General features: G+C 41.2%; 1 protein-coding gene across 1 annotated transcript in view; it reads right to left on the bottom strand.

The window, feature by feature from the left end:
• LOC119522467 (RNA helicase Mov10l1-like) overlaps positions 1 to 16,656 on the bottom strand; it is a 153,397-nt gene extending 136,741 nt beyond the window's left edge. The window contains exon 1 of the mRNA XM_037820920.1: positions 16,576 to 16,656. Within this exon, the coding sequence (XP_037676848.1) occupies positions 16,576 to 16,656 (81 nt within the window). The remainder of the gene's footprint in view (positions 1 to 16,575) is intronic.
• Between the last annotated feature and the right edge of the window lie 101 nt (positions 16,657 to 16,757).

The raw sequence follows: 16,757 nt of genomic DNA, 5'->3' as shown, positions 1-16,757 counted from the left end.
GTTTGAATGTATTATGTCCCCCAGAAAAAGCCATATTCTTTGATGCAATCTTGTGGGGCAGACATAATAGTGGGGATTAAGTTGGAATGTTTGGATTAGGTTGTTTGCATGGAGATGTGCCTCACCCAACTGTAGATGATAACTGATGGGATATTTCCATGGAGGCGTGGCCCCACCCATTCAGGGGGGGCCTTGATCAGTGGAGCCATATAAATGAGCTGACTCAAAGAGAAGGAACTGAGTGCAGCTGTGAGTGACGTTCTGAAGAGGAGCAAGCTTGCTAGAGAGGAACGTCCTGGGAGAAAGCCATTTTGAAACCAGAACTTTGGAGCAGACGCCAGCCACATGCCTTCCCAGCTAACAGAGGTTTTCCGGACGCCATTGGCCATCCTCCAGTGAAGGTACCCAATTACTCATGTGTTACCTTGGACACTTTATGGCCTTAAGACTGTAACTGTGTAGCCAAATAAACCCCCTTTTTATAAAAGCCAATCCATCTCTGGTGTTTTGCATTCCACAGCATTAGCAAACTAGAACAATGTGTTCACCACCTTCACCACTATCTATATAAGGACATCTACATTTCTTCCACAAGGCAGGAGGGAGAGTCAAAGGTAGAGAGGCAAAAGAAAGAGGGGGAAAAAATGACAGCTAGGAAGTAGCAAAAGGAAAAGTAACCTTAAATCAAAGTAGAGTAAAAAGTCAGACAACACCACCAACGTCAAGTGTCTAACATGCCCCCCATCCCCCCCCCCCGCTTATCTGCATTTACCTTGGTATATAGCCTTTGTTACATTAAAGGAAGCATAAGACAATGATTCTGTTAGTTACAGTCTCTAGTTTATGTTGATTGCATCCCTCCCCCAATGCCTCCCCATTTTTAATACCTTGCAAGGTTGACATTTGCTTGTTCTCCCTCGTAAAAGCACATATTTGTACATTTTATCACAATTGTTGAACACTCTAGATTTCTCCAAGTTACACAGTCCCATTCTTTATCTTTCCTCCTTTATTCTGGTGTCTCACATGCTCCCAACCTTCCTCTCTCAACCGTATCTATAGCTATCTTTGTTCAGTGTACTTACATTGCTGTGCTACCATCTCCCAAAATTGTGTTCCAGACCTCTCACTCCTGTCTTCTCCTATCACTCTGTAGTGCTCTCTTTAGTATTTCCTGTAGGCCGGGTGTCTTGTCCACGAAGTCTCTCATTGTCTGTTTGTCAGAAAATATTTTGAGCTCTCCCTCATATTTGAAGGACAGCTTTGCTGGATATAGGATTGGTTCTTGGTTGGCTTTTTTCTCTTACAGTATCTTAAATATATCACACCACTTCCTTCTTGCCTCCATGGTTTCTGCTGAGGGATCCGCACGTAGTCTTATCAAGCTTCCTTTGTATGTGATGGATTGCTTTTCTCTTGCTACTTTCAGGATTCTCTCTGTCTTTGACATTTGATAATCTGATTATTATGTGTCTTGGCATAGGCCTAGTCAGATCTATTCTGTTTGGAGTACACTGCGCTTCTTGGATCCATAATTTTATGTCTTTCATAAGAGATGGGAAATTTTCATTGATTATTTCCTCTATTATTGCCTCTGCCCCTTTTCCCTTCTCTTCTCCTTCTGGGACACCAATGATATGTACATTCTTGTACTTTGTTTCATCTTTAAGTTCCCAGAGACGTTGCTCATATTTTTTCATTCTTTTCTCCATCTGCTCCTTTGTGTGTAGGCTTTCAGGTGTTTTGTTCTCCAGTTCCTGAGTGTTTTCTTCTGCCTCTTGAGATCTGCTGTTGTATGTTTCCATTGTGTCTTTTGTCTCTTGTGCTGTGCCTTTCATTTCCATAGATTCTACCGGTTCTTTTTTTGAACTTTCGATTTCTGCCTTATGTATGCCCAGTGTTTTCTTTACAGCCTCTATCTCTTTTGTGAAATATTCTCTAAACTTTTTGAATTGATTTGGCATTAGTTGTATCTCAGTTGAAGTGTACGTTTGTTCCTTTGACTGGGACATAACTTCGTTTTTCTTAGTGTAGGTTGTAGTTTTCTGTTGTCTAGGCATCTGACCTCTTAGGCCACCCCAATCAGGTTTTCCCTGACGAGAACAGACTCAGGTCACAGAAGGAGGAAATATTCAGTATCTGCTTTCCCTGATGGTCTTTCTTAGAGGATTAATACACCTGTGCTTTTCTGCCTGGCAGGTGCACCTGTCAGCCTGTCACTGCCTGTGTAAGAGGGTGTGGCCTGTGGCTCTCCTCCCCCAGGCTTTGGGGTCTGGTTCCAGAAAGGTGGGCAGTAGAGCTGGGCCCCTCCTTTTCCTCTTGGGAAGCTATGCCCCCTCCAGAGAGGCATCTGCATATCAATAAGTTCTTTGTTTCTCTGACTCTGCTGATCAAAGTGTTTTGATTTTAAAATGGCTGAGGCTGTCTTTACTGCAAAGCGCTGTGGGCTGAAAACGGCTGAGGTTTTCTCCACAGAGAGAGAAAGGGACAGAAAAGCTCCCAGGTTCACCCATCAGCCAGAGACAGCAACCGATCCTCTGGGCTCCCTGTCCTGAGACAGATATGGTCCCTGACTCACCCAAGGTCAGTTTTCACCAAAAGCCTCTGTCTGCTTGTTGAGGATTTGCTGTCTGTATTGAGCAGTTTAACATTAAAACCCCATTTGGAGCTGGGGCTGAGAAAGTGCTGTTCTCTAGTACCATCGAGGCTTCCATGAGGGAGGGGCTCTCGGCTCTCAGCGCAGGTCCACAGTTTTACTTACAGATTGTATGCTGTGATCTTGGGCGTTTCCTCCCAATTCAGGTTGGTGGATGATGTGTGGACAGTCACGTTTGTCTCCCCACAGTTATTCCAGGTTATTTACTAGTTTTTTGGTCATTTATGAATTGTTCCGGGGGGGACTAGCAGTCTTCCACTCTTCTCTATGCCGCCATCTTAGCTCAAGAGGTTGTTGGAATTTTGATTGGAATTGCATTGAATTTGTAGATCAGTTTGGGTAGAGTTGACATCTTAACAATATTTACTATTCCTATCCATGAGCATGGAATATTTTTCTATCTATTGAGTTCCTTTTTTGTTTCTTTTAGTAAAATTTTGTAGTTCTCTATGTAGAAGTCTTTTATGTCCTTGGTTAAGTTTATTTCTTGGTATTTCATTTTTTTTAGTTGCTATTGTGAATGGAATTTTTTTTATTGCTTCTTCAATTAGGTCATTACTAATGTTTAGGAACATTACTGACTTATGTGTATTAATCTTATATCCCACCACTCTGCTAAATTTGTTTATTAGCTCAAGTAGCTTTGTGGTCGAATTCTCAGGATTTTTCAAATATAAGATCATATCATCTGCAAATAATGACAGTTTTACTTCTTCCTTTCCAATTTGGATAGTTTTTTTATCTTTGTCTTGGCAAATTGCTCTGGCTAGAACTTCTAGCACAATGTTGACTAATAGGGGTGACAGTGGGCATCCTTGTCTCATTCCCGATCTTAGGGGGAAGGCTTTCAACCTCTCACCATTGAGTATTATGCTGGCTGTGTATTTTTCATATATGCTCTTTATTATATTGAGGAAGGTTCCTTCAATTCTTACCTTTTGAAGTGTTTTTATCAAAAAGGGATATTGAATTGTGTCAAATGCCTTTTCAGAGTCTCCTGAGATGATCATGTGATTTTTCCCTTTTGATTTGTTAATGTGTTGAATTACATTAATTGATTTTCTTATGTTGAACCACCCTTGCATGCCAGGAATGAACCCCACTTGGCTGTGGTGTATAATTCTTTTAATTTGCCTTTGGATTCAATTTGCAAGTATTTTGTTTAGGATTTTTGCATCAGTATTCATTAGGGAGATTGGCCTATAGTTCTCCTTTCTTGTAGTTTCTTTATCAGGTTTTGGTATCAGAGTGATATTAGCTTCATAAAATGAGTTAAGTAGTGTTCCTTTTTCTTCAATTTTTTGAAAGAGTTTGATCAGGAATGGTATCAATTCTTTTTGGAAAGTTTGGTAAAATTCCCCTGTGAAATTTTATTTGTAAATAAAATTCCCCTGTGGGCTTTTATTTGTAGGTAGATTTTTGATGAGTGATTGGATCTCTTTGCTTGTGATTGGTTTGTTTAAGTCTTCCGTTTCCTCTTGGGTCAGTCCAGGATGTTCATGTGTTTCCAGGAAATTGGCCATTTCCTCTAAATTGTCTATCTTGTTGGCATACAGTTGTTTATAGTTGTTTATAGTATCCTTATGTTTTTGTTTTTGTTTTTTTCCCTCAAGATCTGTAGTAATTATCCCCCTCTCATTTCTGATTCTGCTTGTTTGGATCTTCTCTCTTTTTGACTTTGTCAGTCTAGCTAAGGGTTTGTCAATCTTCTTGATCTTCTCAAAGAACTAACTTTTAATTTTATTTATTCTATTTTTTTTTTGTTCTCCATTTCATTTATTTCTGCTTTAATCCTTGTTATTTTTTCTTCTACTTGCTTTAGGGTTAGTTTGCTGATCATTTTCTAGATTCTTCAGTTGTTCCATTAGTTCTTTGATTTTACCTCTTTCTTCCTTTGTAATGTATGCATTTAGAGCTATAAATTTCCCTCTCAGCACTGTCTTCACTGCATCCCACAGGTTTTTTTTATGTTGTGTTCTCATTTTCATTCGTCTCTAGATATTTACCAATTTCTCTTGCAATTTCTTCTTTGACCCACTGGTTGTTTAGGAGTGTGTAGTTTAACCTCCACATATTTGTGAAAGACCTGGTTCTTTGGTGGTTGTTGACTTCTAGTTGCATTCCATTGTGGTCAGAGAATGTGCTTTGAATAATTTCAATCTTTTTAAATTTATGAAGATGTGTTTTGTGCCCCAGCATGTGATCTATCCTGGAAAACATTCCATGGGCACTAGAGAAGAATGTATATCCTGGTACATTGGGATTTAATGATCTATATATGTCTGTGTTCTAGTTTGCTAATGCTGCTAGAATGCAAAACACCAGAAATGGACCTGCTTTTATAAAAGGGGGTGTATATGGTTACACAGTTGCAGTCTTAAGGCCATAAAGTGTCCATTAACAAAGGGTACCTTCACTGGAGGATGGCCAATGGCATCCAGAAAACCTCTGTTAGCTGTGAAAGCATGTGGCTGGCATCTGCTTGATCCCAGGTTGCGTTTCAAAATGGCGTTCTCCAAAATGTCTGCATCAGCTTCCAATGGCCATCTTCAAAATGTCTGTCTCAGCTCCAGCTCGTTGTGAGCTCCTTCTGTCTGAGCTTATATAATGCTCCAGTAAACTAAACAAGGCCCATGCTGAATGGGTGCAGTCACACCTCCATGGAAATTATCCAATTAGAGTTATCAACTACAGTTGGGTGGGTCACATCTCCATGGACACTGAACCAATAGATTCCAACCCAATCCACACTAATACATCTGTCCCCACAAGAATGCATTAAAGAATATGGCTTTTTCTGAGGGACATAAATATACAAACTGGCACAGTCTGTTAAGTCTAATTCATTTATAATATTGTTTAGATACTCAATTTCATTACTGGTCCTCTCTCTAGTTGTTCTATCTATAGAATAGTGGTGTATTGAAGTCTCCCACTATTATTGTAGATGTGTCTATTGCTCCCTTCAGTTTAGCCAATGTTTGTCTCATGTATTTTGGAGCGCCTTGATTGGGTGCACATACACATATAATTGTTGTTTCATCTTAGTGGATTATCCCTTTTATTAATATATAATGTCCTTCTTTGTCTCTTATGACATCTTTCCATTTAAAGTCTATTTTATCTGATCTTAGTATACCTACCCCAGCTTTCTTTTGATTGCAGTTTGCGGAGAATTTTTTTCCCATCCTTTCACTTTCAGTCTCTTTGTATAACAGGGTGTAAGATGAGTCTTGTGTTAACAGCATATCACTGGGTCATATTTTTTAATCAATTGTCCCAGTATGTATCATTTTATTGGAGAGTTTAATCCATTCACATTCGAAGTTACTACTGTGAAGGGAGTTCTTGAACCAGCCATCTTATCCTTTGGTTTTTATTTGTTAGATCTATTTTTCCCTCTCTCTTTTTTCCTTTAAGTTACCCTTATTAATATCTCTTCAGTTCTGTGCTCTTCTCCAGACATCTCGCTCCTTTCTTTTATTCTCAGCTGGTAGAGCTCCCTTTAGTATTTCTTGCAGGGCAGGTCTCTTGTTAATAAATTATCTCAGCATTTGTTTGTCTGTGGAAATTATAAACTCCCCCACAGTTTTGAAGGAGAGCTTTGCTGGATAAAGAATTCTTGGCTGGAAGTTTTTCTCTTTCAGAATCTTAAATATGTCATACCACTGCCTTCTCACCTCCACAGTGCCCACTGAGTAGTCAGTACTTAGTCTTATCTTGTATCCCTTATATGTGGTGAATCAATTCTCTCTTGCTGCTTTCAGAAGTTTCTCCTCTTCAGCATTTGGCAATCTATTCAGTATATGTCTTGGAGTAGCATTATTTGGATTTATTCTATTTGGAGTTTGTTGGGCATCCTTGATTTTCATATTTATGTCATTTGGATGGATTGGGAAGTTTCCCTCAACTATGTCTTGAAACATCTTCCTAGCCCTTTACCTTTCTCTTCTTCTGGGACATCAATGATTCTTATATTTGTTAGCTTCATATTGTCCATCATTTCTCTGCGATCCATTTCAAATTTTTCAATTTTTGTCCCATTTATTCTTTTGTGTGCTCACATTCAATTACTCTGTCCTCAAGTTCACTTATCTATTCTTCTGCCTCTTCAAATCTGCTATTGTATGTCTCTAGTATATTTTTAATTTGAGCCAGTGTCTCTTATTTCCATAAGGCCTGCTATTTTTTATTTACTCTTTCAAATTCTTCTTTTTGCTCTTGTAGAGTCTTCTTGATTTCCTTTATATCTTTAGCCATCTCATTGAAGTTGTTTTGGAAATTTGTTTGTACTTCTTTTATTAATTGCTCCAAATTTTGTGTCTCTTGCAGCTTTTTAATTTGTTCATTTGGCTTGTCCATATTTTCTAGATCCTTCAAATGCTTTGTAATTTTCTGTTGACTTTGGGGCATTTGCTTGTCTTGATAGAGTTATTTTGGGAAGTGCAGAATTATTTGAGCATTTATATATAATTTGGTTTGCTGGAATGCAGTTTCTCAATTCTACTACTAGGTGGCACTCTTGAGTCACAGCTTGCTGGAGTGCAGTTTCCCTAACCTGCCAGCAGGTGGCACTCTTGAGTATAATTTGCTGGAGTGCAGTTTTCCTAAGCTATCAGCAGGTGGCACTCTCAAGTAGGTCTTTCCTGAACTTCTCCTGTGGGTGGAGTCCACACCAGGTTGGGAACCAATCAATGCACCAGATCTTCATGTACACTGGGGAACACCTGTCCTGGGGCTGTGATGTGGACCCTGAGCAGGTAGGCAGGGAGTCTGATCAAAGGCACCCCAGAGATGAAACATGGGCCCTGCCTGCCGGTTCTCTGCTTGCCTTGCTCCCGTGAGTCTCTGTGGTGTGGGAGGGGCTTTCCATCGCTGGTATGGTGCCTCTCCCTTCCCCCCTTCTCACAGTTGGAACACCCCCCCCACGATTTCTGTGGTGGGAAGAGCAATCGCTACCCACTGGGTTCCCTCACAGGAGCTCCCCGCTGTCAAAATTTGGGGGATCTCCCTACAGCAGACTGTGAAGGTAGGTGCATGGGAGTGGAGAGCCACTGCTCACTCCCTTGCCTGACATTGGTTTTGCTGCTGCCTGCCTTGGCAGGGGTCAGTCTGGATGGAAAACAAATTCAGTGTGTCCCTCCAGTTGTCATCTCTGCTCCATTTTTTGTCGGTGTCCCCTCCACATACTGTGGGGGACCCCCTATGGCTGGTAACACCCCGAAACCACAGTCCCTGGTGTCGTCCAGCCCCTTTCTTGTTATTTTCACAGAGGAGAAGCCCATTCTGCCTCATCTACTCCACCATCTTCCCAGATGTCCCACAGTGATAGGTTTATAACATTTGCTTGAAGCTATCAAGAAAGATGCCTGGCTCTTTTATGGAATTACTAGTTAAAGGGTTTGTTTAAGCACAGGGCTTCCAGTGGCCAACTTCTCACAATGAGAAGCTGCCCATTTGAGCCAAAGGGTGGAGAAGCAGAGTGCTGGTGATACCATATGAACCTTTGCATCCAAAGAGGCCTGAAATCAATTCCATTCTCAGTTATATGAGGTAATAAATCATTCATCTTCCTCTCTCTGTTGTGTTTTCTCTCTCTCTCCCTCTCCTTATCTCTCTCTCTCTCTCTCTCTCTCTCTCCCAGTCTCTCTCTCTCTCTCTCTCTCTCTCTCTCTCTCTCAGCTTAACTTAGTTGGAGTTGGATTTCTTACAGTGAAAATGCAGAGTTCAGATTAATATGATGTCTATTGCAAGAATACAGTAGAAAATGCAGCAAAGTCCTAAACTAAAATAGTGCCAATGCTGTAAAAGAGATACAAGAAAAACTATGGCATCAGAATCTACAGGATGTGATGGTTGACTATATGGGAGAGTGAGTAGAAGGAGGAATCTTTGAAGACATTATGATTTTGGTTTTGGATGCTTAGTATAAAGTCTCATCAAAACTGATTATGGGTGTGCTCTGTCCTGGGGCACAATTCCTCTGTCTGTGGACCTATGAAGCCTAGAGAAGAAGTTATCTGCTTCTGATACACAATGGAGAGACAGGCATAGGATAAATATTCCCATTCCCATAGGGAGAAATTGGAAGGGAAACGGGTCACAGTTCCCAAACAATTCCAAAACCCTGCAGGGCACACTCCATTAGATTTAAAGGCCAGAGAGTCATCTATGGAACGATGTTATGTCCTTCCAGGCCTGATGAAATGGCAGCCCCACCCCTTCCAAGCACTTGCCCAGCATACAGGTTCTCCCTGAACACTGGGGAGAAGGCTCCAGCTTCTCCAAATACCTGGATGTAAGCCAGGTTCTCCATGAACATTAGGGCACAGGCTCCACCCTCTCAGAGCATTGGGGTGGTGCCCAGACTCTCCACAATCCCCAGGTCACAGGCTCCATCCTCTCAGAACACTGGGGTGGCAGCACTCTTCCTGAACAATGGGGCAGAAGGCCCTTCCTCTCCAGCGCTGGGGCACTCACCCTTTCCACATGTATGGGTAGGCCTGCTCTCTTGGCCAGAGAAGATGTCTTTGGTCCAGCCTCAGGTTCCATGTTTCTGCCCTTGAGGTGATTTTCCCTTCCATCTGTCCCTCTTAGTCCAGGCTTGAAGTGGTTCTATTCATACAGACCTCGAAAAACTTGTCAGATTTGCATGTAGTGCTCAGGGTTTCAAACTATCAGACTAAAGAACTTTCCACAAATCTTTCCTGGATAACTGCACTTCCAATCCTGACTTCCATGGAAATTGCTGACTATGGTTTCAGGTTCAGTTAATAAACCTTCACATGGAGCACTATTTCCAGAAGCTCGGAATTTTCCAAACCAACAATTTTGGTTTCTCTGTGCCCAGGAGTTTGATTCTCAGCTTATCTCCTTCCTCTTGCATTTTACTATAAGCTGAAAGAAGAAACCAGGCTGCACTTTCCACATTTAGTTTGGAAATCACCTCAGCTACATATCCAAGTTCATCGCTTTCAAGTTCTGCCTTCCATCCGACATCAGAACTCAATTTTGTCAAGTTCCCTGCAATTTTAAAACAAGGAGCACCTTTCCTCCTTTTTCCAATAACATATTCATCATTTCCACCTAAGCCCTCAGCAGAGGTATATTTGGCATCCACATTTCTACCAACAGTCTCTTAAAAGCAATCTAGGCTCTTTCTATCAAGCACCTCACAATTCTTCCAGCCTCTACCCATTACCCAATTCTAAAGCCATTTCCATTTTTGGTATTTGCAACAGCAGCAGCCACCCTCCTGCTGCCAAAATCTGTTTTAGTTTCGTAAGCTGCTCAAAGCAAATAGCATGAAATGGTTTTGCTTAAACAATGGCGATTTATTAGCTTAAGGTGTTGAGGCTGGGAAAATGTCCATATCAAGGCATTGTCAAGGTGATGCTTTCTCCCCAAGACTGTCGTGTTCTGGGGCTGGCCTGCTGGTGGCCCTTGGTTCTTAGCTTGTCATATGGCAAAGCACATGGTGGCATCTCCTAGTCTCTTTCTTCTCCTCCAGGTTCTCTTTCAGTTTCTCGCTTCCTGTGGCTTTCTGTGTGTCTGAATTTCATTCTCTTATAAAGAATAATAGTATTAAGACCCATCATGTCTGAGGTGGGTCACACCCTGTGGTAGGTTGAAGCTATTATGTACCCCAGAAAGGATTATGTCCTTTAATCCATTCCTGTGGTTGCAGACCTATTGTAGGTGGGACCTTTTGATTAGGTTGTTTCAGTTGAGGCATACCCCAGGGTGGGCCTTAATCCTCTGACTGGAGTCCTTTATAAGAGGACAAAACACATGCACAGAAGCTAAGAGATGAAATCAGGAGAAGCTCATGAAAAATGCCCCAGAGAAGCTGAGAGAAAAGGGTGCACCCACAGAAGCTGAGGGAGGAAGCCACTGAAGACAGAAGCTGGAAACAATGAAACCCAGGAGAAAAGGACCAGGAGATGTCACCATGGGCCTGGCCATGTGACAGAGAATTTCAGATCACCAGCAGCCTTTCTTCAGAGAACGTATCATCCTGCTGATGCCTTAATTGGGACATTTTCATGGCCTTAGAACTGTAAACTTGGAAGCTAATAAATCCCCACTGTTAAAAGCAGTCCATTTCATCAGCTTTAGCAAATCAAAATACACCTTAACTGAAGTAACCTCATTAGAAGTTCTACTCACAATGTGTTCACAAGCACAGGAATGGATTAGATTTAAGAACATGCTTTTCTGGGGCACATACAGCTTCAAACCACCATAGGTGCTGTTTTGGTTTGCTAAAGCAGCCAGAATGCAATATACCAGAAATGGGTTGGCTTTTACAATAGGGATTTATTAGTTTACCGGTTTACAGTTCTAAGGCCATGAAAATGTCCAAATTAAGGCCTCAAGTGGAAGATACTTTCTGAAGACAGGCTGCCAGCATCCAGGACACCTGTGTCATATGAGAAGGCACATGGCTGGCATCTGCTGGTCCTTCATCCTCAGGTCTCATTGCTTTCAGATTCTGGCTTTAGTGGCCTTCTCTCTGAACTTCTGTGGGTCCTCTCTCAGCTTCTCCAGGAGCTTTTTGCTCTCTCCAAACTTCTCAGGGTGTTTCTCTCTCTGAGTTTTCTCTGCCTTTTCTGTTCTTTTTCCTCTGATAAGGGACTCCAGTAAAAAGGATTAAGACCCACCTTGAATGGGCTGGGTCACATCTCAATTGAAATAACCTAATCAAAACACCCCATCTACAACAGGTCTGCACCCACAGGAATGGATTAAAAGAACATGGCCTTTTCTGGGGTACATAACAGCTTCAAACCAGCACAGGTGCCATCCAATAGTAAAGTGAATTTAGGTGAGGAAAGGAAGTTCAATTTTTGGACATACTTATGAAGATAACAGTTGAGACTTAGGAAAAGAATCTAGATTTCAGAGTGGTAGGTAGAGAGAGAACTGTGTGTTCAACAAGACTGAATGAGAGTGAAAAGATCAGAATATTAATGACAAATCCCCAGTGAACAACTAATACACGAGGGCAAGTAGAGGAAGAGGAATCACAAAGGAGATTGGGAAGGAGACACTGGAGAGTTGTGTGAAAACCAGATTATGCACCACAGGAATTCAGGGAGAAGAGAGTTTCAAGAATGACGCACTACCCAACACAATCAATGCAATAAAAAATAAATAAAAGACTCTTAGTTTTAAGATTCAACATGTAAAGGCTTGGAAGTCCTCACTCTTGTCCTTACAACAAGATAAAAACAGAACAAACTGAAAATCAATGATTTTTCTTGGATCTTTCAGAGAATTGAATTCGCAAGGCAAACTGTCACCCCAAAATCCAGAGAGGAAGACAAATACAGAGATTCACAACTGACATAGTTTACCGGGAACAGAAGCTGCTGGAGCCATAAACTGATAGGAACACTTAAATGGTAACTTTGATGAATTGCTGGAGGCAGAGTGTGGACAAGCATGAGAGTCACAGACTCCTGGGGGCTGCCATTAGGGAATGCTTACACTTTCATGGGTTTCATAACCAGGAACCCCACCAGGTTTTCATCATAAACAGCCAAGTAAAAGCTCTCATGTTTCTGGTTGGGGGCGGGGGGTGGGGGGAGTTAACCATTTAAGAATAATCCTAGAGCTTTCTCCATAGCAAAAGCCTACTCAGCAGGGAAAAAGACTTTACAGATACTTATCCTACCTGAACTACAGGAAATTATTCAGATCCAGCTCCTCTAGCCTTTCATTCTCACCTAAAGGGAAAAGAGCTGAGAAACACTTGTATAGGTCATAGCCCAAGGACACAGCCACACCACAAGACTGAAATTAATCCTAGAATTATAGAATGTACCCCTTCCACCACTCCTTACTGCCACATCAAGGTATCTCTAGTTCAAGAACAGTGGATCACAACTGAAGGAGCTGCAAAGCCCAGATTTGAGTTAAGAAGCCTTTGGCACTTACAGCTACAACAAACATTAAACAACGCAAGTCCTAGCCAGATTAATATAAAACCTCACATTAAAAGCCTATTGAGCATAACTATGTGATTATATCAAGAGCCACTGATTGTACACTTAGGATGGATTATATGGTATATGAATAAAACTGTTTTTTAAAAAAAGCCTTATTGACCTCAGTTCCTATTATCCAATATAGAATGTCTGCCTTTCAACCAAAAATTACAAACCATCCTGTCTTAGTTTGCCAGGATGCTATGGGAAATACCATACAAAGGGTTGACTTAAACAACAGGACCTTATTATCTCATGATTTCAGAGGCTGGAAGGCTTGCCTCCTCCCAGGGCCAGTAGTCTTCTGGTGCTGGCTTGCTGCAATCCTTGGGGTTCCTTGGTTTGAATCTCTGCCTCACATCACATTCCTCATCTTCCTCTTCCAAGTTCCTGTTTCTGGCTCCTCCATATGGTTTTCTCTGATTCTGGCTTCTGGTTTCTTTCTCTTTGTAAGGCCTGCAGTAATCCAGATTAAGGCCCAACCTCATTCAGTTGGGCTACACCTTAACTTAAAATAATACCTTCAAGATATTCTACTTGCAATGGGTTCACACCTAAAAGAATGTGGATTAAGATTAAGAACACATCTAAATTGGGGCACATAACTCAATCTACCACACATTCTAAAAGGAAGAAAGACACAGTCTAAAGAGACAAAGCAAGCAGCAAGAAGACTCACGCTAAGATAATGGCACAGATTTTGAAATTATCAGACAGGACATTTAAAATAACTGTGATTAATATGCTAAGAATCTAATGGAAAAAGTAGACAACATGAAAAAACAGATAAGTAATATAATCAGAGACATGAAAACTCTAAGAAAATAAAGGAAATGCACTGCAACAGAAATGAAGCATGCCTTTGATGAGCTCCTTAATAAACTTGGCACATCCATGAAAAGAATGTCAATAGAAACTTCCCAAACTGAAATTCAAAAGGAAAAAAGAATGAAAAATCATAACAATATCCAAGAACTGTAGAACAGTTTCAAAATCTGTAACATGTGTAATTGGAATACCAGGAGAAAAATCAGAACAGAGCAGAAGACATATTTGAAGTAATAATTGCCAATGATTTTCCAGAATTAACGACAGACACTGAACCATAGATCTAGGATGCTCAGAGAACACCAAACACGATAAACACCAAAAATATACCCCTAGGCATGTCATATTTAAACTGCAGAGAATCAAAGAAAAAGAGAAAATCTTGGAAAAAGCAAAAGGGGGAAAATATCTTCCTATAGAGGAACAAGGATAAGACTTACATCAGACTTCTCATCAGAAACCTTGTTAGAAGAGACTGAAATATTTAAAATGTTGAAAGAAACAAACCACCTACCTAAAATTCTGTATGCAGTAAAATTATATTTCAAAAGTGAAGGAGAAATAAAAACTTTCTCAGACAAACAAAGAAATGAAGGAATTCATTACCAACAGACCTTCCCTGCAAGAAATGTCAAAAGAAATTCTTCAGGGAGAAGGAAAATTATATAGGTCAGAAACTCAGATCTCTATAAAGAGAGTAAAAGTGTCAGAGAAATAATAAATGAAGGTAAAATAAAATATTTTATTTTTTTAATTCATAATTGATCTAATAGATAATGTTTTTAAAGTAATAATAGTAACAATGCATTGGATGATAATAGTATATGGAAAAGTGAAATGAATGACAACAATTTTATAAAGGACAAGAGAAAGGAATTGAGAATATTGTGTTATAAGGTGCTTGTGCTACTCTTAAAGTGGTACGGTGTTATTTGAAAATGGACTCAGAGACTAGAAGGCTTGCTCCTTCCTGGGGTTGCTATCTTCTGGCTGGCTGGCAATCTTTGGGGTTCCTTGAATTTTCTGTCACATGGCAATGCACATGGTGGGATCTTCTTTCTCTTCAGGGTTCCATTGACTTCTAGGTTCTGGATACTTCCTGTGGCTTTCTCCTGTGGTCTTCTCTATAAGGCCTCCAGTAACAGTATTAAGACCCATCCTGATTCAGTTGGACCACACCTTAACTGAAGTAAATTCATCAAAAGGTCCTATTTACAATCAGTTCATGACAATAGGAATGGATTAAGATTAAAAACATGTTTTCTGGGGTACGTAACTCCAAGCCACCACAATAAGGAAGAAATAAAACTGCGTTTGTTTGCAGATGATATGATTCGTAGAAAATACCAAAGAATTAACAAAAAAACTTTAGGAACTAGTAATTACAGAAAAGTAGCAGGATATGAGGTTAATATACAAAAGTTATTTGCTTTCCTTTATACCACAAAGAAACGATTGGAATCTGAAATTAAAAACACAAAACTATTTACATTTGCACAAAATTGTGGCATTTGAACCAAGACTGCTTCCTTCCTCCCCACTCTGAGCTCAGTAATGCAGAGTCCACTCCAGAGAGCTTTAGTCAGGAACACTGTGTCCCCTCTCTTCTCAGTTCCAAGAAGGAGCGCTGTATTCCAAGGACAGGACTTCAACATTTCTCATACTTCCCCCAGCTAGTTGTTGCTTAGGCTAAGTTATAACTGAGTGTGGTATAGAGGTGAGGATTCCATTCTTCCATTCAGCCCCCACTAACCTCCTCCCAATTTCCTTTCACCACAATGTCCACTGTTCTCATGAACATCCTTAGGTTTAAATGTGGAACAGAAGGTCGACCTTTGGTCTGGTGCACCAAGAATACAGAGGCCCGGATGGTCCTGGACCCAGCACCTGAGGTGTTCGTCCACACAAGGAAAGGCATAGCTGAGAGGATCTCAGGTTGCTACTACCCCCCACTGAGGGCTCAGCTCCTAGAGTAGGGCTGCCACTCAGAAATAAGTGTCATTGTCCCCACTCCAGCTCCAAAGCCCTGGCTCAGAGATTTTGCATGGGGGGAAAGCAGATGTAAAACCAAGAGGTCCTAATCTCTTCCCCAAAGAACTGACTTCATTTGCAAATTAGTGTGGAAACATTTAAACCTAATGGTAATGTAATCTTTGTGGGGGCAGATGTATTAGTGTTGATTAGATTGTAATTCTTTGAGTGTTTCCATGGAGATGTGACCCACCCAACTGTGGGTGATAACTAAGACTGGATAATTTCCATGGAGGTGTGGCCCCACCCATTCAGCATGGGCCTTGATTAGTTTACTAGAGCACTATATAAGCTCAGACAGAAGGAGCGAGCTTACTACAGCCAAGAGGGACACTTTGAAGAAAGCACAGGAGCTGCAGATGAGAGACAGTTTGAAGATGGCCATTGAAAGCAGACTCTGCTCCAGAGAAGCTAAGAGAGGACATACACCCCAAGAGCAACTAAGAGTGACATTTTTAAGGAACTGCAGCCTAGAGAGGAATGTCCTCGGAGAAAGCCATTTTGAAACCAGAACTTTGGAGCAGATGCCAGCCATGTGCCTTCCCAGCTAACAGAAGTTTTCCGGACACCATTGGCCATCCTCCAGTGAAGGTACCCGATTGCTGATATGTTACCTTGGACACTTTATGGCCTTAAGACTGTAACTTTGTAACCAAATAAATCTCCTTTATAAAAGCCAATCCATTTCTGGTGTTTTGCGAAAGGGCAGCATTAGGAACAGACACAAACTATTACAACTAACTCAAGAATAAATTGACTATCTGGACAGATATTGTGGTTTGTTGCTGTATGTACCCCCAGAAAAACATGTTCTTAAATTTAATTCATTCTTGTGGGTGTGGACCCATTGTAGGTAGGACCTTTTGATGAGGTCACAGCAATCAAGAAAATCTGAATGGGGTGCTAGGTCAGGATGATGTCCCAGGTCTCAGGTCAACCAAAAAATAAAAAAACAAAACACCCTTCTCATTGTCCCCTGTTACCTCAGTCTGCAAGCTCTCTCTGCATATCCTTCACCTTCACCGCTTTTCACTGCTTCTCGAAGTTCTACAGATGTAGTATCTTCACCCAGCTCTGGATCTCCGGGAGCAGGATGCTCAGGAACTGCTCCAGCACCCGCAGCTCCAGGATCTGCTCTGTGGTGCACATCTCAGGCCGCAGCCACCTATGGCAAAGATGCTGGAGCAGCCTAGGACTTCCCTGGGACCAGCGGCCTCTTGAAAGCAGAAGCGTCGGAAGGGCAGGTGGGA

This window comes from Choloepus didactylus, chromosome X, assembly GCF_015220235.1.
Source record: "Choloepus didactylus isolate mChoDid1 chromosome X, mChoDid1.pri, whole genome shotgun sequence".
Classification (NCBI taxonomy): domain Eukaryota; kingdom Metazoa; phylum Chordata; class Mammalia; order Pilosa; family Megalonychidae; genus Choloepus; species Choloepus didactylus.
Note: the sequence above shows the minus strand (reverse complement) of the source record. Positions and strands in the feature narration are given on the sequence as shown.